The 26,278-nt window shown below is 45.0% G+C and overlaps 2 protein-coding genes across 10 annotated transcripts in view; one reads left to right on the top strand and one right to left on the bottom strand.

The window, feature by feature from the left end:
- The window catches only part of FAM168B (family with sequence similarity 168 member B), a 35,969-nt gene extending 15,905 nt beyond the window's left edge, over positions 1 to 20,064 (top strand). For 3 of the 4 annotated variants that reach the window (XM_060623864.3, XM_060623863.3, XM_060623865.3), the window contains exons 4-7: positions 12,597 to 12,739; positions 12,875 to 13,052; positions 14,945 to 15,070; positions 15,507 to 20,064. In XM_060623864.3, coding sequence (XP_060479847.1) covers positions 12,597 to 12,739; positions 12,875 to 13,052; positions 14,945 to 15,057 — 434 coding nt within the window. In that variant the 3' untranslated portion in view covers positions 15,058 to 15,070; positions 15,507 to 20,064. The remainder of the gene's footprint in view (positions 1 to 12,596; positions 12,740 to 12,874; positions 13,053 to 14,944; positions 15,071 to 15,506) is intronic. The other variant, XM_060623866.3, reaches the window with a different exon arrangement.
- A 732-nt stretch (positions 20,065 to 20,796) lies between these two features.
- ARHGEF4 (Rho guanine nucleotide exchange factor 4) overlaps positions 20,797 to 26,278 on the bottom strand; it is a 260,980-nt gene continuing 255,498 nt past the window's right edge. For all 6 annotated transcript variants that reach the window (XM_060623854.2, XM_060623853.2, XM_060623852.2 and 3 more), the window contains 5 exons: positions 25,957 to 26,086; positions 24,386 to 24,517; positions 23,370 to 23,613; positions 22,572 to 22,649; positions 20,797 to 21,991 (listed from right to left, as the gene is read on the bottom strand). In XM_060623854.2, coding sequence (XP_060479837.2) covers positions 21,840 to 21,991; positions 22,572 to 22,649; positions 23,370 to 23,613; positions 24,386 to 24,517; positions 25,957 to 26,086 — 736 coding nt within the window. In that variant the 3' untranslated portion in view covers positions 20,797 to 21,839. The remainder of the gene's footprint in view (positions 21,992 to 22,571; positions 22,650 to 23,369; positions 23,614 to 24,385; positions 24,518 to 25,956; positions 26,087 to 26,278) is intronic.

The following is a 26,278-nucleotide window of genomic DNA, read 5'->3' on the forward strand; positions in this document are numbered from 1 at the left end:
TCTTATTTCCTCTGCATGAGAATATTTTTAGATTTTAGAAATCAGTGATAGAGTTGAAAGTTTACATGGTTTGGGTTGTAACCTTGTAAAGAGAGTGGGACTTTTCCTCTGTGAGTTAGCACTCTGCTGTGGGCTTGTTGCAGGCTCTGTTCACCCAGATTGGACTTTGTGATTCTGCTGCAGCAGTAGCCCACAGTGACCTGAATTCAGGCTTGGTCTTATGAGTCTGCTGGGGTGCTTCCCTTTTTTCATTTCAGAACACCTAGCCACGCACTGTTCACTTTGATAGAAAAGCAGATAGCTGTAGTGTCCTTACCTTGAATTCTCTGTATTTTGCCAATCATAAAATTCTTCCTTCTGTGACTCTTTTATCCCTTTTTCCTTTCTTTAAAAAAATGTTTTATTTATTTATTTTGAGAGAGAGAGAGAGAGAGCGCATGAGCAAGGAAGGGGCAGAGAGAGACAGAGAGAGAGAGAGAGAGAGAGAGAGAGAGAGAATCCCAAGTAGGGTCTGAGCTGCCAGCTCAGACTGCCACCAACTGTGAGATCACCACCTGAGCTGAAACCAGGATTTGGATACCTAACAACTGATCCACCCAGGTGCCCACCCTTTCTCCTTTCCTGTCCCTACTCTAACTGTATCTGTTCAGCTTGTAGCTCATAGGCTGTCGACCTCTGTGGCTTGGTCTTCTGCTCCCAAGCTTTCTCCTGTGGTTCATGTTCCCTGCCTGCGTACGCCAGAGTAATGTTCCCAGATGAAGGTTTCCCAGATGAGACTAGTTTTTTGCCACATTGACTTGTTTTTTCCAAAATAGTTTTTGTTTTGTGTTTTTGGGAGCTTTTAATTACCCTTTTTCTCCTGCCTGGCACAGAGTACCTGCTACCTTGTTGCCTATCTTTTGGGGTCTGTAAAAGAAATCCCTTTTCTGGGATCAGTAGTATTATATTATTACTCACTGAATTCTCTAACAGCTAAATGGCACCACTCATCCAGGAGATCACTGATCTGTTTTCTCTCACTATAGATTGTATTTTTTTTTTTTAATTTTTTTAACGTTTATTTATTTTTGAGACAGAGACAGAGCATGAGCGGGGGAGGGTCAGAGAGAGAGGGAGACACAGAATCCGAAACAGGCTCCAGGCTTTGAGCCATCAGCACAGAGCCTGACGCGGGGCTTGAACTCACGAACTGCGAGATCATGACCTGAGCCGAAGTCGGACGCTTAACTGACTGAGCCACCCAGGCGCCCCTATAGATTGTATTTTAAAATTTGTGTATAAATGAATCATATGGAATGTACTTTTTCAGGGCGGGGGGTGGACTGGCTTCTTCTGTAATTAACATCCGTATTGTAGTCTTTTTTTAATTTTTAAAATTTTGTAATGTTTATTTTATTTTTGAGAGGGACAGAACTTGATCAGGGGAGGGGAAGAGAGAGAGGGAGTCACAGAATCCAAAGCAGGCTCCAGGCTCTGAGCTGTCAGCACAGTGCCCAATGCAGTGCTCAAACCCATGAACCATGAGATCATGACCTGAGCCGAAGTTGGACACTTAACCGACTGAGCCACTAGGCGCCTCCATGTAGTCTTTATCAGTAATTCATTCCTTTTTATTGTGAGGTTCCCTTGTATGAAAATAACAGTTTGCTTACCCGTTCCCCAGTTGGTGAACGTATGGATTATTTGCAGTTTGGGGCTGTTATCAATGAAACTGCTATGAAGATTTGTGTACAAGTCTGTATGGATATATGCTTTCGTTTCTCTTGAGTAAATACAGAGGGGAGTGGCTGGTTCTTAAAGCAGGTGTATATTTAACTTTGTAAAAAATTGCCAGACTGTCTTCCAAAATGGTTGTAGCATTTTATGTTCCCCATCAGCAGTGTGTGAGAGGTCCAGTTCTTCCCAATACTTGATGTAGCCATTCTTCTTAATTTTAGCCATTCTAGTGGGTGTGTGGTAATTTTTCATTCCAGTTTTAATTTGAACTTACCTAACGACTAATAATTTTGACCTTTTTTTTATGTTATTTGCCATTTGTAATGTCTTTGGTTGAGTGTGTACATCTTTCACTGTATATCAGTTTTGAGTTTGTTTTCGTGTTGAGTTTGAGAGTTCTTCAGATACATGATTTGCAAATATTTTCTTCTGGTCTGTAGCTTTTTTCATTCTCTTAACATTGTCTTTAAAAGAGCAAGAGTTTTTATTAATTTATGTTTTTCTTTAAAGATTTTATTTTTACATAACCTCCACACCCAATGTGGGACTTGAACTCAGAACCTTGAGATCAAGAGTCACATGTTCCACAGCTGAGCCAGTCAAGCACCCCAAGAGCAAGAGCTTTTAAATTTAATCACTTTCGGGGCACCTGGGTGGCTCAGTCGGTTAAGCGTCCAATTTGGCTCAGGTCATGATCTCACAGTCGTGAGTTCGAGCCCCGGGTCGGGCTCTGTGCTGACAGCTCAGAGCCTGGAGCCTGCTTCAGATTCTGTGTCTCCCTCTCTCTCTGACCCTCCCCCGTTCATGCTCTGTCTCTGTCTCAAAAATAAATAAACATTAAATAAATAAATAAATGACTAAATAAATTTAATCACTTTCAGGTTATCATTTTGTTCATTTATGGGTCATATGTTTGGTATCATTTCTAAGAAATGTTTGCCTAACCCAGATCACAAAGATGTTCTATTTTCTTCTAGAAGTTTCATAGTTTTAGGTTTTACATTTAAGTCTGTGGCCCATTTTGGTTTAGTTTTTGCATATGGTGGTAAAAATGGATTGAAGTTCATGCATAAGAATTAGTTGCTTGTGGGGCACATGGCTGGCTCAGTCAGTGGAGCATGCGAGTTTGAGCCCCACATTGAGTGTAGAGATTACTTAAAAATAAAATGTTTTAAAAAAAGGAAAAAGGAATCAGTTGTTTGTTACCATGTATGATCATGCTGCAGATCACTCTAAAATGTCACATTCTAGAATTTTTTAGAGCAGCTCACTTCTACTCATGTTTTCTTGGAGTACAAGTTAATGTAAAAGCATACTAAAAGCTTCCAACTCTTTTATTCTTTTACCAAAAAACCTTCAGATTTGTTTGAGGCTGGCAAAGCTGTTCTCCTTGCCCAGCGTGTATAGCTCCCCAAGAGGAAGCTTGGTGTTTGTAGATCTGGTCAGCTTCCTCCTTGGGTGCTACTGGGTGTCCTCCATCTTCTCCCGTGGGTGCCTCTGGGTGTCCTCCATCGTCTCCCGTGGGTGCCTCTGGGTGTCCTCCATCTTCTCCCGTGGGTGCCTCTGGGTGTCCTCCATCTTCTCCCGTGGGATCCTCTGGGTGCCTTCCATCTTCTCCCGTGGGAGCCTCTGGGTGTCCTCCATCTTCTCCTGTGGGTGCCTCTGGGTGTCCTCCATCTTCTCCTGTGGGAGCCCCTGAGTGTCCTCCATCTTCTCCCATGGGAGATAGGTCCTTTCTTGCTACTTTGCCATGACTCCTCTCAGGTTGTTGTAACCACAAGGCTGGGTTAGGCAGGTGGGAGTAATGGCATTGTTGGGAACGGTGGCTGCCTCATTCAGAGGAGCATTTGCTGATAGATGCCAGAGTTGTCAGCTGCCAGACTGCTGGCGCAGTATTGTCAGACCCTCTGATTTTTAGGAAAAGCTGGGAATAAAGATGTATATGAAATTTGTGAATGACAAAGTAAGCTGAGAATAAAAAATAAGCTGGGAAGAAACCAGGATAAAGATGTATATGAAACTTGCAAATGAGAAAATAAAAGGCACTTTGAAGGTCCTTCCAGTGTCTCGCAGTGCTTTCAGCCACCTTACCTGAGTCTGGGCCACGGCTTTGCTCCCATCTTTTTCTAGGATCTACTCAATGTTTTCATACTGTGAATTTAAAAATTTGCCTTTTTGAGGTGCCTGGGTGACTCGGTTGAGCGTCTGACCTCGCCTCAGGTCATGATCTCACGGTTTGTGGGTTTGAGCCCTGCTTTGCTCTGTGCTGACAGCTCGGAGCCTGGAGCCTGCTTCAGATTCAGTGTCTCCTTCTTTCTGCCCCTCCCCCACTTGTGCTCTGTCTCTCAAAAATAAATAAATGTAAAAAATAAAAATAAAAATTTTCCTTTTCCGTGGGCCTTTCATTTCACCTGATGAGCAAGCCAGAGTTGTCCTTATAAAAAAGTTAAAAAGAAGTTTGTCTCCATTTCTGTTGTTTTCTCAGTCTGCCTTCTGGTTCTCTTCACACCAGGTTTGTAGATAAAACTAACGTAGTACAGGTGGTGTGTTTGTGGAGATTGGCTTTCAGAGAGTTAGTAGTCCTAATATTGCTTATTTCTTAGTTCTTCTAAGTGTGACATGATGAGGGTTTAGAGAACTTTGTAATGATATGTCATATCTTTTGCTGAAAGATTCCATTACTCAGAGCCTGTAGGTGGAGGCATCATTCATTTCATCCTCATGGACAAGTGTAGCAGGCTGAGTACCCATGCAGCCAGAGTGGGCTGTCCTTTCTTAGAATCAGAGGAATACATTGGAAAGAGTTTGGGCTGTGGAGTTAGCTAGATGTGGCTCAAATCCAGACTGTATCACTCCTGGGAAAGTTATTTTATTTCATTTTTAGCATTTGTATAATGTTTTTCTTTTTAACATAATTTATTCAAGTTAGCTAACATACAGTGTGTATACAGTGTGCTCTTGGCTTTGGGAGTAGATTTCCATGATTCATTGCTTACATACAACACCCCGTGCTTATCCCAAGTGCCCTCCTCATTGCCCATCACCCCCACTGCTCAACCCTCAGTTTGTTCTCTGTATTTAAGAGACTTGGTTTGCCTCCCTCCCTCTCTGTTTGAAACTATTTTTTTTTCCCCATTCCCTTCCGCTATGGTCTTCTGTTAAGTTTCTCAAATTCCACATATGAGTGAGAATACATATTTGTCTTTCTCTGACTGACTTGTTTCACTTAGCATAATACCCTCCAATTCCATCCATGTTGTTGCAAATGACAAGATTTCATTCTTTCTCATTATTGGCATTTGTATAATGAATTCACATGTTCCCTCAGCTGTGCTATTTGAGGATTCTGGCAAGCAGCATGCACAGTCAGGCTCCCGTTGCCCTGAGGATGCACATTCACACTTCCCCCGTTTAGTCATGAGTATCTGAAATTAATATTTATAATTATCATGTAAAGTCACCAAGAAAACATTCAATTCTTTGTAGTAAACTCTATTTAAGAAGTGATTCAAACACTACATTAGCACATATTTTGGGGGGATATTTATTTATTTTCTAAGTTTTTATTTAAATTTCAGTAAGTTAACATACAGTATAATATTAGTTTCAGGTGTAGTATTTAGAGATTCATCACTTAGATACGATACTCAGTGCTCAACCCAACAAGTGTTCTCTTTATTACCCATCACGCGTGTAACCCATCTCCCCACCCACCAGCATACATTTTTTTTTACTTTCTAAAAAACGTTTATTTAATTTTGAGAGAGAGGTGTGCACATGAGTGGGGAGGAGCAGAAAGAGAGAGCGAGTGAGAATCCCAAGCAAGCTCCGCACTGCCAGCACAGAGCCTGACACAGGGCTGGAACCCTGTGTCACGAACTGCAAGATCATGACCTGAGCAGAACAAGAGTCAGATGCTTAACTGACTGAGCCAGCCACCCAAGCACCCCACCAGCACACATTTTAAAGGGAGGAAAAAATGTTGCTAGGAGTGATGAAATAGTTTCCTTGGTTGCTTTGCCCTGCAGGGCTGGATGGAGGATAAATTGGGGAAGATTTGAATTATGTCTGTGAAGTAAGACCCCAGGTTTGTTTAAAAAATAAACTTCATTTATGGCAGCCACACAGGAGAGAAAAGCCTTACAGTGTTACTGGGTTGTGGAGTCATGGGATCTGTTTCTGTCTTGTTTAAATTAAAGGTTTAACATGCACATAGTTTACAGATAACCTCATTCTCCTTCCCACTCCTGGTATGTGACCACTTGAGCATCCTGTGGTGAGTGGTTATTTTCTTCAACTGCTCTGACCTCCCTGGACCTGGTATCTTAGTTGAGGCCTTATCCTGGGGGTTATTCTTCTCCATCATCTTGAGTTGCTTGTGCCCTTTCCTTCTGCTTGATTCCGTGTCTTAGTTTACTCTTCAGTTTTAGTGGAGGATCCCTTTTAGTAGTCTTCCAGTAGAGATTGGGAGAGTCACAGTTTTGAGATTTTTCATATCTGAGGACATTTTGTTCTGCACTCACTTCAGTAGTTGGCTTATAGAATTCTGGGCTCACAATTATTTCCTCCCAGAATTTTGAGAATATTGCTTAATTGTTTTCTAGCTTTTGTTGTTGCTGCTGAGAATTTTGATACCTTGCTGATGCTTGATTGACTGTAATATAACCTGTGTTTCTCTTTGGTATTCTGTAATTTTTTTTTTTTTTTTTTTTTTTGTCTCCAGTGTTTTGAAATTTCATGGTGCTGTGTTTTGGTGCAGGTCTTTCCTCCTCACATACATTTTATGATCTGAATTTTCTTTTTAAATATTTTTTAAAGATTTGTTTTCTAAGTATTTATTTAATCTCTACACAAACCATGGGGCTTGAACTCAACCCTGAGATCAGAAGTCACATGCTCTTCTGACTGAGCCAGCCAGGCACCCCTATTGTTCTGAATTTTCTAAATAAACATCTTTTATGCTCAGAAACTTACTATATAAAATCTTGTGTGGTATATAATACTTTTAGAAGAAATGATCTATTCTACTACAAAAAGTTTTTGGCACCTCACAATTTGCAGTCTCAGAACAGTGGCCCTATACATGAGTTTTTCCCTAAGAGGAAGTCAGCCAGTGGTGACTCACTTGTTTGATGAGAGTGAAAGGAGAAGCGCTCTAATCATTTTGTTGTCTGGGTTGCATTGCTATGGATGGTCTTTTTAGGAAAGGAGAATCTGGAAAGCTATTAATATTTTTAAAAGACTGAGCAATGAAGGTATTTGGTTTTGTATTGTGAATGGTTGACAAGTCTAACAATTATTTTAGGAGGCCATGTCAGTTTTGGATGCCATGTAATAGGGGTGTGTGTGTATTTTAAGTTTCCTGTTGAGGGTCTCCTGTGTGACATGGTGGGTCTAGTGCTGTATAAAACAACAGCAGCGAAAAGAAGGTGCCTAGCCTAGCACACACTCAGTTTTTAACGTGACTGGGAGACAGGGTTTTATTCCTTGAAACTGATTTGTCTTGAGTGTTGGATAAAAGGTGCGTTTATAAAAACACAAAATTTTCTGGTTAGTGTTAGGACATAGCTCATGGTTACAAGAATATGCAGTAAGATAACATACATTAAAAACCATTGCTGTCATTAGTAGAAATAGTGGGTGACTATTTTTCCAACATTTATTGTGAAAATTTTCCAGTATACAGAGAAACTGAAAACAAATTCACATTGAATCTCTTGTGGACTGCCAAAATTCCACAATAAAATCTTTTAAAATCAACTTTTATTTCTGTTTAAGTTTTATTTGTTTAATCTCTGTACCTCATGTAGGGCTCAAACTCAAGACCCTGAGATCAAGTGGCACATGCTCCACTGACTGAGCCAGCCAGGTGCCCCTACAATCAACATTTAAAATTTACATTTTACTTGTATCACATATGTATCCCTCTGTCTATCCTTCAGTCCATCTTACTTTTTGACGTGTTTCAAAGTAAGTTGTGGACATCAATTACACTTGACCCCATTTACTCCAGTGTGCATGTTGTTAATATTTGTTTGCAGCTCTGGGATACCCACCTGGCTGGTTCAGTTGGTTAAGCATCTGACTCTTGATTTCAGCTCAGGTAATGATCTCACAGTTCGTGAATTTGAGCCCCACATTGGGCTCTGCACTGATAGCGCAGATCCTGCTTGGGATTCTTCCTCTTTCTCTGCCATTCCCCCACTTGTGCTCTCTCTCTCAAAAATATATACATATTTGTTTGCAGTTTTATTTTAGTTTTGTTTTCACATGAAATGTACCATTCAATCATAATCTCACAGGTGCATACACATAGTAGCTTTTCGGAGTCATCTCACCATCTTCAACAAAGCATACATATGAGGCAGGTGTTACAAAAGCCACCTTAAGAAACCTAGGGCCAGCTGGAGGGATTTCTGCAACAGTAGGCCTCTGGCCTCCATTAGAAGAAGAAAGGAAAGGCATTGTAGGTTGACCGTTCATTGGCTGCGAGTGAAGGACTTCACCTTCTTTCAGTGCATGTAGAGAGAACCTCTCTGTGGAGGGCTGTATGCCTGGGTCTTCATTGTTTTGGATTTATACTGTATTCCTGGAAGCTCGCTCAGGTTGGTAGCTTCCACCTTGTATGCAGTCCAAAACTCCAAGCTCTTTTTGCAGTTTGAACAGTGACAAAATGGTCTTGAACTTACTTGTTAGGAATAGTGATAAGTTTTTTAGAGGCTCTCTTTTCTCCAGTTTTTCATCCAGGTCATGAATTTGTTGCTTGTGTGTTTTCACTTCCTCAAATAGCCTCTTCTTTTTCTGAATTAGTTTATTGTATTAGGATCAGTGAGGTGCATGGTGGGCACACTTGTGACCAGTCATGTTGATGGAAGCACTGTACCTGAGGAGAGTGGCTATTCGTTGTTGCCACTTACAGTTAACCTCGCAGTTAAAACGAATTTCAGAATAATTTAGGGAAACCTGGAAGGGTCTTTTCACTCTTCAGAGTGAAAACAAAGTAGTTGAGCTTGGGAGTTGCCTGGTTTGGGCAAAGGAGTCAGGACTCACAGTCAGGTCTGGGTTTGTACCTGCTCTACTACTTGGGACTGGGTGACCTTTTGGACAGTATCATCTTTATCAGCATCTTCATAATGAACACCATGAAAGGCATTCTGTGGAGTGAACCTAGGCACACAAAGTACATGACAGTTAGAAGAACTTCTAAGACTGACTCGGTCCCTGTCAAAGGGGTATTTCTTTCATGTGACTTGAGAAAAGCATCATTTAGAGCTGGTGTACTTCCTGGGAGTCATTCATTTTCTTTCTGTCTCTTAAACTTTTTTTTTTAAGTTTATTTATTTATTTTGAGAGAGAGTGAACAGGGAGGATCAGAGAGAGAGAGGGAGAGAGAATCCCAAGTAGGCTCTGCACTGTTAGCGCAGAGTCTGATGTGGGGCTCTATCTAATAAACAGTGAGATTACGATCTGAGCCAAAATCAAGAGTCAGACCCTTAACCGACTGAGCCACCCACACGCCCCTCTCTCTTAAATTAATGACAAAATATATGTACACTTCTAACCACAGTCCAATAATGTAATTAAAATTTTTCAACTTTTTAAAGTTTATTTAAAAAAACTTTTTTATTTAAAAAAAATTTTTTTTAATGTTGATTCTGTCTTGAGAGACAGAGAGACAGAACATGAGGGACAAAGAGAGAGAGGGAGACACAGAATCTGAAGCAGGCTCCAGGCTCTGAGCTGTCAACACAGAGCCCGACATGGGGCTTGAATTCATGAACTGAGATCATGACCTGAGCCCAAGTGCCCAAGTTGGACGCCTACCCAACTGAGCCACCCAGGTGCCCCCTTACTGTCTTAAGTCAAATCTTTTTACCATAGCCCTGGTGCTTGATAATTCCTCCCCCCCCCCCCAACTTTATTTTGCTGTGATAAACACTGTGATGAGCATTTTTACAGTTGAGTCTGTTCCAATCTATGCTTTTTTTTGGTGGACTTACGGGATATAAAGACAGACATACTTTTAATGCTAGATTGTGCTCTAGACGTGTACCCATTTGTATTCCTACAGAACAGGTATATCTTTTCTGTTCCTGTGTTGAGTATACTATCAGTAGAACTTTCTCCTTGGTTTTTTCCTTCTCCCCCAAAGGCCCCATGCTCCTACCCCCCACACACATACATGTATCAGGTCTGGAAATGAGGTCAGATCTTTGTGGAGGATGGACTGGTCCATAGTGGTGTCACATCTTGACTGCGGTCAGGGCTAGAACACTGCTTGGTTCCTCCCTGTGCCAGGCCAAAAGTGGGTTTGAATTAAAGCCTTTTTTTCTTTTCTTTTTAAATTTTATGTTAGTTTCAGGTGTATGACATAGTGATCCAGTTCTGTCTGTGTGCTATACAGCACAATAAGTGTATTCATCATCTCTCATAGTACAGTGTTATTACAATGTTACTGACTGTATTCTTTGAGCTGTACTTTTTATTTCTCTCCATGACTTACTTATTTTATAACTGGAAGTTAGTACTTCTGAATCCTCCTCACCTTTTCAACCTATTACCATTGCCTGCCCAGCCCAGCCCAGCAACCACCACTTTGTTCTCTATTTATGAGTCTGTTTCTGGTTTTTGTTTTGTTTTGTTTTGTTTTTTAGATTGCACATATAAGTGAAATCACATGGATCTTATGGTATTTGCCTTTCTCTGTCTAACTTACTTCACTTAACATAATGCTCTCTAGGTCCATTTGTGTTACTGGAAATGACATCTCATTCTTTTTTTTTGTAGTTGAGTAATATTCCACTGTGTGTGTGTGTGTGTGTGTGTGTGTGTGAGAGAGAGAGAGAGAGAGAGAGAGAGAGAGTGTGTGTGTGTGTGTGTGTGTGTGTGTGTGGCTGTATGTGTACATACATATACATGACATCTTTATCTGTTCTGTCTTTGGGTACTTGGGTTGCTTCCGTATGTTGGTATTGTATATAATGCTACAATAAAAATAGGAGTGTATGTATCTTTCCAAACTAGTGTTTTCATTTTCTTTGGGTAAATACCTAGTAGGGGAATTATTAGATCACATGGTATTTCTGTTTTTAATTTTTTGAAGAACCTCCATACTGTTTTCTGTACTGGCAGCACCAATTTACATTCCCACCAAGGTGTACCAGTGTTCCCTTTGCTCCACCTCCTCACCAGCTCTTACTGTTTCTTGTCTTTTTGTTAGTAGCCATTCTGATTGGTGTGAAGTGATATCTCATTTCACAAAGTGGTTTTGATTGCATTTCCCTGATGTGAATGATGTTAAGCATCTTTTCATGTGTCTGTTAGCCATTTGATCTCTTCTTTGGGAAACTGTCTATTCAGGTCTTCTGCCCACTGTTCAGTTGGGTGCTTTTATTTTGGCGTTCTTTGTGTATTTTGGATATTAACTCCTTATCAGATTTATTTGCAGATCTCCTCTCCTTCAGTAGTTTGGTTGTCTTTTGTTGATTGTTTCCTTTGCTTTGCAGAAGCTTTTTAGTTTGATGTAGTCCTAATTTATTTTTGCTTTTGTTTCTCTTGCCTAAGAGATCCATAAGTATGCTGCTAAGGCCAAGAGATTATTGCCTGTTTTCTTTTAGGAGTTTTAAGGTTTCAGGTCTCACATTTAGGTCTTTAATCCATTTTGAGTTTATTTTTGTGGCTAGTTTACAAAAGTGGTCCAATTTCATTCTTTTGCACGTAGCTGCCCAATTTTCCCAACACCATTTGTTGAAAAGACTGTCTTTTTCCCACTGTATATTCTTGCCTCCTTTGTTGTAGATTAATTGGCCATATAAATGTAGGTTTATTTCTGGGCTCTTTATCCTGTTCCATTGATCTGTGTGTCTGTTTTTGTGCCAGTATCACACCATTTTGGTTACAGCTTTGTGTAGTATATCTTGAAATCTAGGATTGTGATACCTCCAGCTTTGTTCTTCTTTCTCAAGATTGCTGTGGCTGTTTGGGGGTCTTTTGTGGTTCCATACACAAATTTTAGAATTGTTTGTTCTAGTTATGTGAAAAATGCTGTTGGTATTTTGATGGGGATTGCATTGAATTTGTAGATTGCTGTCAGTAGTATGGACATTTTAATGATACTGATTCTTCCAGTACATGAGTGTGGTGTCTCTTTCCATTTATTTGTGTTGTCATCAGTTTTTTTTCATCAGTTTGTCCTACAGTTCTCAGAATATACGGTCTTTTACCCTTTTGGTTACATTTATTTCTGGTTATTTTACTGTTTTTGGTGCTGGTGTTGTAAATGGGATGGTTTTCTGAATTTCTCTTTCTGCTACTTTGTTATCAGTGTATATAAATGCAACAGGTTTCTGTGTATTTTATGTCCTGCAATTTTACTGAATTCATTAATTCGTTATAATTTTTTTTTTTTTTACTTTATTTTAGAGAGCGTGAGCTGGGGAGAGGGACACAGAGAGGGAGGGAGGAGGGTAGAGAAAGTGAGAAAGAGGGAGAATATTCCAAGCAGGCTCCATGCTCAGTGCGGAGCCCACAGCCGGGCTTAATCCCTTGACCCTGGGATCATGACATGAGCTGAAATCAAGAGCTGGATGGATGCTCAACCGACTGAGCCACCCAGGCACCCCAATGAATTCATCTATTCTAACAGTTTTGGTGGAGTCTTTAGTTTTTGTATATAGTGTCATGTCAGCTGCAAATAGTGATAGTTTTACTTTTTCCTTACCAGTAGGGATGCCTTTTATTTCTTACCTGGTTGCTGTCGCTAGTACTTCTATTAATGTGTTGAATAAAAGTGGTAAGAGGGGAGGGGACATCCTTGTCTTGATCCTGATCTTAGAGGAAATCTCTTGGGTTTTCACTGGCCACTGGCTTCTTTGTTTCAGGTTACACTCCTGGCACACCTTACAAAGTGTCCTGTTCCCCCACCAGCGGGGCAGTGCCACCATACTCTTCCTCCCCCAACCCCTACCAGACTGCTGTGTACCCTGTGCGAAGTGCCTACCCCCAGCAGAGCCCCTATGCACAGGTAGGCCTGGGTGTGCTATGGGTCTCTTAATTAAGTGCTCTTGGGCATTGTGTGTGTGGGAAGGGTTGGTTCTCTCTGGACTCTGACCCATGAAGTGTGGAGCCCTGTGGTATTTGTCTCTCTTCCTCCCTGTAGCAGGGCACGTACTACACACAGCCCCTGTATGCAGCACCCCCTCATGTCATCCACCACACCACGGTGGTGCAGCCCAACGGCATGCCAGCAACAGTGTACCCTGCTCCCATCCCTCCACCTAGAGGCAATGGCGTCACCATGGGCATGGTGGCTGGGACCACTATGGCCATGTCAGCAGGTGAGTCCTTGACCCTGGGTTGCCTGTTTTATGAGAGCCAGGAGAAGGGAGAGCTCACTAATTCTCTGACCCTTGGTTTGATTTTTCAATGGCTTGAGTTGTGTGGAAGGACATACTCTTTGGGAAAGGAACAGCATATGATCCTTCTTTCCCTTCCTTTTATTTCTTCCCCTTCTTCTTTTGGTTGAGAGGACAGGTGTGACCAGCCAAGAACCAAGTACCTTCCCCATAGGGCATGAGTGGATAGTGATCAATGTATTAGACAGGTGAGCTGAGTCCTTAGCAGTAGGGCTGAGGGGCATACCAGTGAACATACCAAGCTTGGGCAGAAGGTGATCACTTTGTATCTGGGTGGGCTGGCCTTCCTGATAACTCCCCTTTAGTGTAGGCTGCAGGGCAAGTTGTGTGAATGTTGGTGTTTGCATGAATCTAGGAAAGCTGGCTTTGTGTTCATGGACATAACAGCCTCTTATAGAAAATCTTTGGCATTGGTCACCTTTATTTCCCAAGGCTTCCCTTTCCCTTGTTCAGGAAAATACATCACAGAGAGATGAGACTCCTGGCTAGGATGTGCACATCTCCCTGTGAGCCCCAGTGGTCATATGGGTTGTCTGTGGCACGCAGCCAAATACGGAAGATGTCATTGCTTGCCCATGGCTGTGTGTGTGTGTTTTAATATTGTTCCCTCCCTCTCTTTTTTTTTACCCCTTTAACTCCAATATAGGGAGATTGTGCCAGAGAGAAAGGTGTGTTAGGATACCATGTGTGTTTCTTCTCAGAGTCTCCCTTGTATTTGGTTTTCCCATACTTTTCTGTGAAGGCACAGACAGAAACTGCATGTTTGAGGCACGTGAAGGGAGAGATGGCAGGCCCTGGGTTGGTTGTGGGCAGGAAGATGGGAAGTGAAGAAAAGCAGGGTGAGGCCATTAGGTTGGAGGTTATGCTGATTTACAGATGGACTCAGAGTTGCTGAGTTTTCTGCAGATATAGGGAAAATACATTTATCTTCATGTACTTACAAGGTCATGTAGTTTAGAATCTCCCTCCTTCCCTCTCTTTAATTTTTACTATCTTAACCATTTTTAACTGTATAGTTGAGTAGTGTTAAGTATTTTCACTTTGTTGTAAAACAGATCTCTTTCACCTTGCAAAACTGAAGATCTGTGCTCATTAAATAACAGCTCTCTTTTTCCCCTGCCCCACCCTCCCACTCCCCAGCCCCTGGCCACCACCATTCTACTTTCTATCAGTTTGACTACTTGAGATACCTTATGTAAGTGGAATCCTATTGGGTGTGTCTTTCTGTGACTGGCTTATTTCACTTAGCATGACATCCTGTATATTCATCCATGGTAGCATGGACAAATTTCCTTCCTTTTTAAAAATTTTTTCATTGTAAAAGCTTATTTATTTGGGGAGGGGTGTTTGGAGGGACAGAGAGGGAGAGAGAGAGAATCTCAAGCAGGCTCTGCACTGTCCCTGGGGAACCCAATGCAGGGCTCAAACTCATGAACTGTGAGATCCTGAGCTGAAGTCCAGTGCTTAACTGACTAACCTACCCAGGCACCTGAATATCTTCCTTTTTAAGGGTAAATAATGATTAATTTGTTGATTATCATCTGATCTGCAAAAATCATTGAGTATATGCTTATATGAAGGGAAGGCACAGAGCCTTCTACAGACATTATCATATGAGCTTGCTGTGTTTATACAACTTTGAGTTGTGTATGATCTGTATTCTGACAGCAGTCTAGGTCATGACCACCCCTCTTCCTGTTAAAGCAGGCCAAGCCAGAGCTCTCTTTTCAGGCAGCATGGAGCTGCATGGTGACATAGGCTAGCCTCATGTGGGTAGTGCTGCCTGCCATTGAGACAGCTGCTCTTTCTTCCAGGTACCCTGCTGACCGCCCACTCCCCAACTCCTGTTGCCCCCCACCCAGTCACTGTGCCCACGTATCGGGCCCCAGGAACGCCCACCTACAGCTACGTGCCCCCTCAGTGGTGATCACCCTGCAAATGTAAGTGACTAGTGAAACCTGGGTTGGCTTTTTTTCCAGTACAGAATGGCAAATCTATATTTTAAGCACTAACAAGAAAAATGCTTAAATGCCCCTCTTAATCCAAGGGCAGTGTGGCATTTAAAGATTTGTTCTTATTTGGACTCTTAGAAAGTAGAGGAAAGGAAACCATTGAGTACTTGCTGTGTACACTATATACTTGTTCCTTTCTTAGTCTGTGCTCTAATCTCCTACTGCCTCCTACAGGAACTAGGATTCTGGTTGTGACCAGGAGTCTCTCTAAGGTGTGCGGCAACCAGGAGCAGTGGCCTTTCCCACTGCTGCCCTTTCTGGTCCTAGTGGGTTTTGTCCTCCTTGACTTAAATGAAATTCCTTTTTGGAGCAGCGGTGCCAGGGGTGCTCCGTGTGACCATGTGTGTCTTTCTCCCCCTGCCAGGTTTGAGGATGGAGCTGTGCAGTCACATCATGGAGGTTCCACAGCTGGTGCTGCAGGCCTCGCGCCTCCAACCTGGACTTTCTTCTTAATGCTCTCGACACTTAGCTAACACTACTCTGGCCCGGCCCAGCAGGTCCCAGCGCCATTAGTTTCCAACGGACTCTGTGGGTTGGTCTTAAAGCAATTCCTGTTTTGTGGGCTGCCTGGCAATTTTTTAGCTAACTGTAATGATAAAAAGGGAGTATTAATCTATTCTGAATCATATCTAGTTGAATGCATGTTTAAAAAAACAAACAAAAAACAAAGCTTGCTCAATCTACCTGCAGTGACTGATGCAAAACCATCATATGCAAAACCCAAAGGAATGGAAAAGCATTTTACAACTTGTATCACTAATGCACTGTTGTAATGTATGCAGAGTCTTCAAGTTATAAGTGTTAAAGTGAATTTCTTCATAGAGTATCTGAAATCCCTTGGATGATTCTTCAGCCTTTGGGGTTGATGTGGGTTGCCAGTTGGTAACATGGACTTTGAGTTTTCAGCCATCTGTTTCTTTCACACTGACTGCACGGGAAGAGAGTCGCAGGGACAGGGAAAGTGCAGGGTGGGCCACCACTGCCTGGGGCACAGCCAGCTTTCTGGACGTCCCTTTTCTTGCCGTTTAGGCTTGCCTAAACATTGTGGTGTGGACATTCTTAGAGATGATCATGAAAGTATAGAGTTGTATGGCCAGTACAGTTAGGGGCAAGAGGTTGTCTGTGTATCAGCAAAGCAGTTTTCTCTGCCATCTCAATTTTCATTACAAGTCTCCTACACGTAGAGATGAGGTTTTCTGTGTCTTTATTGGGAAAGTCTTATGTAGAACTAAATTATTTTCCTGGGATGGAAGATGTGTGAAGGAGAAACAGTCACACTTGGAGGAGGTATTGGTTTCTCCTTTGTTTAGCTTAGAAAACCATTCGTCCCTCCCGCCCCCAGAAGTTTCAGTCCACGGAAAACATATGTAGGCATTGCTGTCCTCTACCACCCCCCCACCAACGAAGGGCAAAGATTTCAGCTGTCTGTTATGAAGAAAGTTACATATTTAAAAGAACTATTAAAAGGGAACAAAACTTGATTTGAAATTGTTTCTTGTAGAGAGGCAGGGCTGTGGCTCTGTTTCCGCCCATCCACCTGAAGGGGACTTGTCATCTGACACCATCTGGAGGAGACTTCTGGAGATGGGTCTGGGGAGGTGTGAGGGAGGGGCTGGTGCCTCTGGTCTGTGAGCCTTGTCTGCCATCTGTAGCTGAGGGCTCTCAGCACAAAGCAGGTATGGACAGCAAGGGCCCAGGCAGCATCAGAATGCATTTGCCTGCCAGGATTTATTTAGAAAGGAATTTGTGTTTAAAGTCAGAATATTGTACATAAGAAATGAAGGGGATTTTTTTTTTTTTTTTTTTTTTGCTTAAATGTGCCCAGCTTGTATCAGTGGGAGTGTGTCTGTTCACAGAGGGGGTGGGAGGGTGAGGGTTTTGTTCCCTTTCAGCAGTCTGTCAGGTGGGGGTGGGTGTGCTCCTGTTCACCCCATCATTTCAAGTGTATGGGCTTTGGTTGGGGAGGGGACCCTGCTCTTACGTCTCTGGCAGCTAGGTCAGGGCTCTGGCACTGGTTTGGCTTTCTGCCCCATTTCCTGACTGGGACACCTGACCCCTGAGCCTTTGGTAACCTTATTTTTTATAGTAAGTACCCCATAATTTTCTTTTTTCACATTTTATTTTATAAGAAGTTTAGGAATATTTTTGCATGGATCATTGTAAACAGAAGGTTCCTTATTCCTAATGTCTATTAACATAGTGTGCTTACTGATAAGTACCTTAAATTGCTTCATTAGCACTTAACCCACGTGTGTCTGTGTGTGTGTGTGGAGAGAGAGAGTGTGTGTGTGTGTGTGGAGAGAGAGAGAGAGAGAGAGAGAGAGAGAGAGAGAGTGTGTGTGTGTGTGTGTGTGTGTGTGTGTACCATGTACCCCAGGCACACAGTTTGTGTCTACTTTAACTCTGTGCTGGTTATTCCATCTGTATGGTGGATGGTTTATAATATCCATGAGGTTCCAGGGCTGAACTGATCAATTAACAGAAAAGTCCATTTCCCCAGTTTAGTGTAATAGATTAGGAGAAAATAAGATTTTAGTGTATGCTTTAAAAAAGCCCTAAACATCAAAATGGGAACACACACACACACACACACACACACACCCCTATGTGTAAGGGTGGAGTCATTCAAATGTAGAAGTTACATCGGATGCTTCATTGGGCTTGCTTGAGACATGGTGCACACAGGGTGAGTGTTTTCACAAGCACTGAATTAAATAGTGTTTTCAAGAGCAAGAAGGTTGGGTTGCATTTTGCCCCCATTTACATCAGCTCATAAACACTTTACCCCCTATAATTTTTTAAAGTCTTTTTTCCCTTTTGTGAAGGTGAGTTGGGAGACTTTATCAAATACCTTTGCATAATGGAATACATCTGTGTGGAAATCTTTTCACATCAGGGCATCAGCTACCAAATATGATAATGAAAGGTAGATCTTACCTAGTAGGTAGGAATCTGGACATATGAATAGTAGCAAAACTATCATAGATAGTAATTTTAACAGCAGTTCCAGTAAAAATAATTAAGGAATAGAACTTGTTATAAAATTGCATAATTTGATATCCCAAGCATAATTGTGGAACAGAGAAACAGCCTTTTTTTGTATGTGACATTCCTAATTTGATACTCTTTCAGCTGAATTATGGTTCTTTTGGAAGTGGAGACAGGTAGGCAAGGACCTAATTCCTCTAAACATGAACGTCATCATCATGGATAATTAAAAAAAATCTTCTACAGCCTCTCTGCCAAGGTTCAGGAGGCCTGTTTCTCTGTTTATGGAAGTTTTGTTTGGATCTGGGCCGGGTGACTTGAGTGTTTAGTGATGAGCAATGGTCCCATCAGCCTGCTGCCTCTGAGAATTGAGGCCAATATCAGGACCAGGGCCATTCGTGGGAGGCATGAAGGCAAGGCGCTTCCAGAACCTTTTATGTCTTCTGTGTTAAATCTTGTCAGACCATTCTTGTTGGTATGGTTATGAGGCCTACCAGTTGCTGTTCTGTGAATCTGTTTCTTGAGTGCTATGCAAATGTAGTATTTATAGGACATGAGAGAGGTCTTGAGACTTGGGCTAGGTACTTGTTGGTGAGCATCCTGCCCTTCCCACTCTCGGCGTACAGTGCCTTGCTCCATCTGGTGGCACCATCGCTTCTGTAATAAGAGGAAATATATTCTTATGGCATTTTGGATATGCTGATATCTGGCACATGAGTTTCTGTGAGTGTGCCTGCCAGTTGGTGGTGAAAGGGTGGCAACACCAACCACATCAATATTGGGGCCTACTTCAAAAGGAAATCCACCCTTCTTCACCTGTTCCTGTACACATTTGGAAACAGTATTACTCTGACTGATTGGGCCACCTTCTCCCCACCTGGCAGCTAATGGCTGGATACCCTAGTCGTCACTAACCTGGGTGTTGCCCAGTCAGGACAGGATGCCTGTCTGACCCCTCAGCAGGCTCACGGGCAGTTTTAAGGGCAAGTGCTTGGAGGGTGAGGGGCAGCTTCTGGTGCTTTCTAAGGGTGGGGGTGGGGTTCTCTAGAGAGGAGTGTAGTTGGCTCAGGGGAAGACTGCTTAGCTGTTTCTAGCATATCTCAAATATTTGTGTTTTTCCCCTGAGCTGTTTATTATTCAGCCTGAGCTCTCTGAAGGTGCGTCAGACTATTTTGAACAAACTTGCAGATGATGCACTGCAGAGGAGGGTCTGATCATTTTGGGTAGAAAGTTGCAAAGTTGATCTTATGTGTTTTAGAGGATTTGTCTCCCCCCCCCCCCCCCCCCCATTCATTTGAAGAACAGAAAACCCTAGGGGTAATCTTAAAGTTTACTCACTTGGGACAGGGAGACAGAGGAGAGGCAGGCATCTGTTTAGGGAACCTGCAGTGGGCTTCAGGAAATGTGTGCTCCCAGGGCTGTTGTGTTGGAGATGACAGGTGTCTCGTTTGGGCCTCCTGAGCCCTGTCAGTCTCCCATGGGTCCTTGTGTAGACTAGTGGTCAGTAAAATAGATGGGCTCTGCTGTGCTCCTGGCAGGGTTTAACGTGATAGCTGCTCTGAGGAGAGGTCCCAAGGAGCCACGTGGGTTATGACTGACTAGGAAATGGTTCCTTTTTTTTTTTTTTTTTTTTAATTTTTAAATACTTTTTTTAGACTGTTTTCTTGGTACTTTTTTTAAGCTTATGTCGGCATTGTCTTCCAGTGTTAAAGGCATCCCTCACCTCTGCATTGAACTTACGGTGTCAATCAATACAAAGGAATGGAACATCCATCCTGAGCCAGTTCCATTAAGTGTAAATTCATACTATTTTAATTTTTTATGCAATCTGATGAGTAGAGCTCAGATTTAAAATTCTTAAAAGCACGTTTATTGTAACAAGACTTGTTATGTATTAATACTGCAGTTTTCAATAAAGATTGACTTGTGTTGCATAGTGTGATTTTTATGGTTTTTTTTTTTTTTTTTTTCCTGTAGGTTTTATTTTGAGGTGGCATGGCCTGGCTGGAAGGTGGTGTAGTTTCTTTCTAGTTAGGACATGCAGGGTTTGGGGGCAGAAGGCCTTGTGCTGGGCCGTGGTGACCTTGTGTGGCGTGACAGCACGGTGTGTAAGGGTGTGTGGAGGCAACAGTTTGGGAAGACTGCTTCCTCAGGGGAAAGGGGAGGAAAGCTTACCCCCTGTTCCTTTTCTCTTGGTCCTGTGTCCTGGTCCCCATCCTGGAGGACACATTCTTCTCTATTTCATTGAAGAGGATGCTAAAACCCAGAAAGATTGCAGACTGCCAATCCCCCAAATTCACATTTGCTTACTTCAGCTAAACATGGACTCTGGGAGCAGTCAGGGAGCCAACAGGCTTCCAGGCCCCTGTGGTTGGAGGAGCCAAGCCAGCTGTATCCCATACCAGGACAGCTCCCAGACCACATGCTGTCCTCGCAGCTCCTTCTGAGCGTCTGAAGCATTTCTCCCGCCACCTTCGCTTCTTTCCACCAAAGCTCTGAGGGTATGGTTTGCAAGTAAGTGAGCTTCCACCACACTGGGCGATGCTGGGCTCATCCTTTCTGTTTAAGGAGAGGCCCAGGGCAGAGAAAGGTAACTGTCATAGGAAGGATGGAGCATGCAAAGGAGAAAATGCATAGACACAAATGGAAAAACCAGGGCCGACAGGTTATTTTTCATGTTTCTTTATGAAATTAAATGTGGCTTCTGGCTTGGAGAAGGTATAGTGCAAGAGTGACTGACTGTACATGCTGCTGAATTCCCTTAGGCCAGAGGGGCAGCTCAGTGTTCCCGCACCCACAAGCCAGGTCCTGGCTGTACTTGTGACCCTTCTCGGCAGGATATGGGCTTCCCTCTTAACTCACATGCTCACTGGACTCTGGGTTAGTGGGTCAGTCCTGGATGCTGGGCCACAGAATTCAGTCCTTATGGCTTCTCACACTCACTTAGGGTAAGGCAATCTTTCTGTGTCACTAATAACAATTATTTTTCCCCAATGTTAGAAAAACAGAACAATCCAGACAGACTGGGAGCAGGTTCTGGAGTCAACCCACAACTACACGTGGACTGGTCACAAACCCTGACAGAAGTATGCAGTGACTATGGTTTTGTTTTCTTTCCACTATAAACACATCACAAGTGAAGAGGGTGTCCAGCAGCCAGGACTGTCTAGAGAGGGACTGGGAGGCAAAAGAGGTGGCCTCTGGGCCCGACATTTTTGTGCACAGAATTCTGGTTCCCACCCTCCAGGGATGCAAGTTGCCTGGCACCACCAGCTGGGGACCAGCGGCCTGAAGGAGGGCAGAGGGGCACACAGCCCAACTTTGCAGGGGCTGAAGGCAGTCTGCCCAGAGACAGCAGGAGGAAGGATAATAAGATGTCCAGAGAAGAGGGTCCAGAGTGGCCAGTCCTCTCACGCGTGTTGGCCTGGCCGGTGGCTCTGAGCTTGTGGCTCCCAGGAGGCCCCATAGAGGTCCAGAGGGTGGCGGAAGGCTCACCGCTGTGGGCCCCTGCCCCTCCAGCTGGTGTCTTCAGTGCACCAGTGGTGGGGAAGAAACGAAGAATGGGGTGCCGAGCAGTTCCCTCCCTCAGCCTGTAACTTCCAGTGCATATGACAGGCAGAGGAGGCCACATGCTGTGGGCCTCAGGGAGAAAAAGCTGGAGGCCCACTGGAGGGACAGGTCCATACGGTGCTGTCGGGTGGGGGCTGGCTCACTTGCGGAATGGTGCTAGCCGGCTAATGCTGTGCCAGAAGGTGGATGGCTTCCTCTTGGGCTCTGCCAGTACCAAAACCTGTTGCTGGGGCAGGCTGGCCGGCAGTGCCGGGTGCTTCTGGCGTGCCAGGTAGTAGGGCCGGCTGAGGGCTGAGCAGGAAAAGAAAGCAGGGATCACTAGTGCCTAGTGAGCAGGTGTCACATGGCAGAGTGGCAGCCTCTGCTTGGTAGGGGGGGTGGAATGGGTCCCATCCCATGGGAGGGAAGTTCCTTCATGGGGCTGACCACATCCAGTGGCCTGAGCCACTGTAGAGGGGATGGCCAGGAAACCTGGGACGGTGTGGGGCCCTGGAGCTTCTCCATGGCACAGGCCCCTTGCCAGGCATTTATCAGCTCTGTTGGAATGGGGATATGGGCTCCTTGCCAGGAGGTTGTACAGAGGCCTGCCAGAAAGCAGTCCTGCCTGGGGAGGTGTGCTGTCATTAATGCTACTGCTCTGGGGGATGTGAAGGGATTGAGAGCAAAATTATCAACTGCACACTGATTAAAGCTTTGTCACCAGTGGCCCCTTACCACCAACATTTGGGAACAAACACCTGGAAAGGGCAGTGGGCAGCAGATGGGACCTACGTGCTAGCTGGCTTTGTTCTGGGGGTCAGAGAGGAGTTTGATCTTGATCAGGTAGTAGGGCCAGGCTGCTGTGGGAGGAGGTAGGGTACCATCCACTTACCTTTGGGCTTCCCAGTGGCCTGCTGCTTGCTGGCATTCAGCATGGCCTGCTTCCTCTGCAGCTCGGTGATGGAGAAGCCTGGGAGGGAGGACCGCAAATGAGACCTCTGCTTGACCTCTGCTTATTTTGAGGACTTGACTTCCACCTCCTCCCCCTCCCCAGCCAGTGTTGCTCTTGTCCTGTGCCTCTCGGCACCTGGTGTATCCTGCATCTCTCACAGGGTCTGGTGTCCCATCATGCTGCAGATGCTCCGTATCCTGCTCAGCCAGCCTGCCTTGGCCAACCAGGCAGAGGAGATGCTCAGTGGGCCCTCCCTACAACCTTGCCCTACCCATCTCTCACCCAGACCCAGTCCTTGATGTATTATTCAGCATCTAGTGTCCTTTCCACTATGGTGGAGGCTCTTTCCCAGACCAAGAGCCAATCTGGTCACTCTGAGTGTGATGTCCAGGGGCCCATGGAGAGAAAAGGAATGCAGCAGGGAGGTATCTTGCTTATGTTGGGATGGGTGAGGTTTCTCAAAGCCCATGCCCAAATCCTACTTGAATTCTTTGTGCTGGAAAGGGGCCTCATCAGTTCTCTGCAACTGAGAAGGCCCCCACCTTATGGAGTGTGTGTGGTAGAAAAACCTGGACAGGCCAACAGACCATGCCATGCCTTGGGGCTGAAATGAAGAGCTGCCCTGGGTTGTAGCACATGGCTACCTCGCAGTCTCAAGGTTGTCCTGACCTTGCATTCAGGGGTGAGGAGGGCTGGGTGGGCCCTCACAGTGGATCAAGGCTGAGTGGGGTCTCGCACCTGTCTCCTGGTCCAGCCGCACCTGCTCCCTCTCCCTGGCGAAGGCCTTGAGCCAGCGTTGTTTTTGCTCAGGCTTCCTGGCACACAGCAGGTGACTCTCTCCCGTGGTGCCGCAGAGCAGACGGAAAGCATTCTTGACACTCACGTGGAGGTCTCGATCTTTCCCGTCCTCCAGGTCCACCACCTCCAGGCCATCCATGTCCACTCGGCCCTTATAGTACAGCACATCCCGGCGGAGAAGGTCCTACCAGAGACTCTGTGAGCTCCTGCTCTATATCCTGCTTTTCAAGTCCTTACCTCTCAGGCCTCTGAACCACTCTCCTGACCTGTTTATGCCTCACCCCCTGCCCTGCAGTCAGAAGGGCCAGCGGGCTGCACACCCACTTTCCCAGCAGGTGGTAAGCTCACAAGGGCAGAGTGTGGTGTGGCACATGGTTCAGCCATGTGCTGAACCCATGCTGGAGGAGCCTTGTGCCTTCAGTGAAATTACTGACTAGCCTGGAGGGCACCCACTGCCTCACAGAGAGGCAGCCATGGAGACAGTGGGTCAGGGCCCATACTGCACAACAGAAGAGTACCAGGCCTACCGGGCCGGGCCCAGTATCAGTTGACCGGGAGGGCTTCCTGACCAGGGCCACTTGGGCCATGTGCTGAGAGGAGCAGAAGCTAATGGCAAAGAAGAGGCAATAGGAGCAGAGGATGCCAGGGCTCAGGGGGAGCTGAGGTGGCTTTAGAAGCAAGCAGAGGCTAGGTCATGAAGGAGGGTGTTCTCAACAGCACTGGACCCTGGTCAGACTGTGAGGGCCATCCCATGGTCCTCGGGCTACTTGGCTTCCTTCACAGACAGTGATCCTCATCCTGGCCCTATGGGCCTGACCAGGGAAGGGCCTGCTGTACTGAACGTCCTCAGGACGTGTGTGGCTCCTTTTCTCTGGCAGCTACTCCCAGCCCCCAGCTTCACCCCCTCCATTCCCGCTCTGAACGGCTCGTCCAGCAGGGCACAGCAGCTCTGGTACCTTCTTGCAGTAGATGAGCTGGTGGTCAAAGAGGAAAAACATCCTCTGCTGGCTCTTGGCTTGTGGTTGTGTAACACGGGTCAGCTCCCCCGAGTAGATGAGTTCCGAACTCCTGACCAGGAGATCTTCCCCCTGGTGGACCCCAAGGAACACTATGAGCTGAGTGTACCCAAACTGGGAAGCCCCCTTCACTGGGCACTGCCCCCTGCCTCTGTCACGAGTGGGGCAGGCTCCCCACTGGCCTGGTCTGCCTGTGGCCCCCACTGGGCTAGGGTCTGCAGTGAGCAGCAGGCCACAGAGGGAGGGGTTGCTCTTGAAGCCCAAGGCAGTGGTGGGCACAGTGGGGTGTTAAGGAGTAAAAAGGTGGTTTAACCTACAAGTTAGATGTCTCTGCAAAATGGGGCCAGTGGCGGCCAGTCATGTGCACACTTGAAATGTGACTGATCCCTATTGTGATGTCATGTAAGTAAACACCAATTTTGAAGACTTAGTATAAAGAATGTGAAATATTTCACTAATGATTTTGTTGCTTACATGTTGAAACACTTTGGATATGCTGACTTAAAACATTATTAAAATTAATTTTACCTGCTTTTTTTCTGTTTCCAGATGGCTATTAGAACATCTAAAATGACCCATGTGGCTCCCATGATACTTCGATTAGACAGTGCTATGCTCAAGAATAATTAGACCTGGCTCAAGTCACCTGTGAGCCTTGTCTTTAGGGGCTTATGAAGTTTTCTTAGCTAAATATAGTTAGTACCTGAAGTTCCATCATCAGACCTCAAACTTTCAGGCTAAGCCCCGCCTCACTCTGGTTCCTCCTTAGAAAATGCAAACCATAGCCAGTTATTGGCAGCCATTCAGTTTGGGATAAGTGAGTTTGTAGGGGTCCTTAGCCAGGGCTAGGCCTCAGAACCAGTCACCAGGAAAAGAAAACAAGCAAACAAACAAAAAAACCCCAAAGACTACACCAGGGATTCTAATTCTGTGTTTCTAGGGTGGGGTCCAGGAATCTGTATTTTCATAACATTTTATGGCTGGTGGGTGGGGGTGGAAAGAGCAGGACGGGAAGGCCTCTAAAGGACAGGAATGTCCCCATTAGTTCAGGTCTCTGGGTGGTTTCAGAAGGCAAGACTGGTGGATATAAGGGGCATGTGCAAGCCTGAAGAATAGAATCAGGAATGGAATGAAAACCCATGGCAATCCGTTTTCGGTCATGCTGTGGCAGGCCTGAACCCTTCTGTTGGGAGTCCCAGTAGTTACTGCCACTTGGGGATCTGGCCTGTCCCTTGAGGGCTGAGGACTAGCTCCTCCTGCTGGGCCAGCTGACCACACTGGGAGCAGCATCCTATGTCACACATGCTGGGCACTCTTGACCAGGAAAGAGGCCACCAGGCCTGCAGCTGCATGCTCCAGTGGGTTGGCCTGGGCAGAGGACCAGCTCTCCTACTGCCAGCTCCCAGAGCATGACTCCCACTTCAGCTCCTTCCTAGATTTTTCAAAGGCAAGCGTGATTTTAAAGCAAGGAGCCATGCCCCACGGTATTTTCCGAGCTGTGGGGCCCTCACCTCCCAATCCTCTATGGAGCTCTGCCACTGAGCAATCTTGTCAATGTTTTCAAGCCTCCGTTTCCGTTCGTTGATGAGCTGGGCCACATTCTTCATGGCATGTAAGGCTGCCTCCACATCCTTGAAGTCCCTGGGGCATAATAGACATGGAAGAAGGTTGTACTAGGGAAGGCAGAGAGGGGCTGTGGAGCTGCCTCCCTCTGGGGCTATGCCCTTGGCAGTTTTCACTTGTCAATGCCAGATGGTGCGTCTGGGCACCACAGAACTTAATATCCTATTTTTGTCCTCTTCTCTCATTGTAATGACAGCATGTGACAGCAGG

Source organism: Panthera onca, chromosome C1, assembly GCF_046562875.1.
Source record: "Panthera onca isolate mPanOnc1 chromosome C1, mPanOnc1 haplotype 2, whole genome shotgun sequence".
NCBI lineage: Eukaryota > Metazoa > Chordata > Mammalia > Carnivora > Felidae > Panthera > Panthera onca.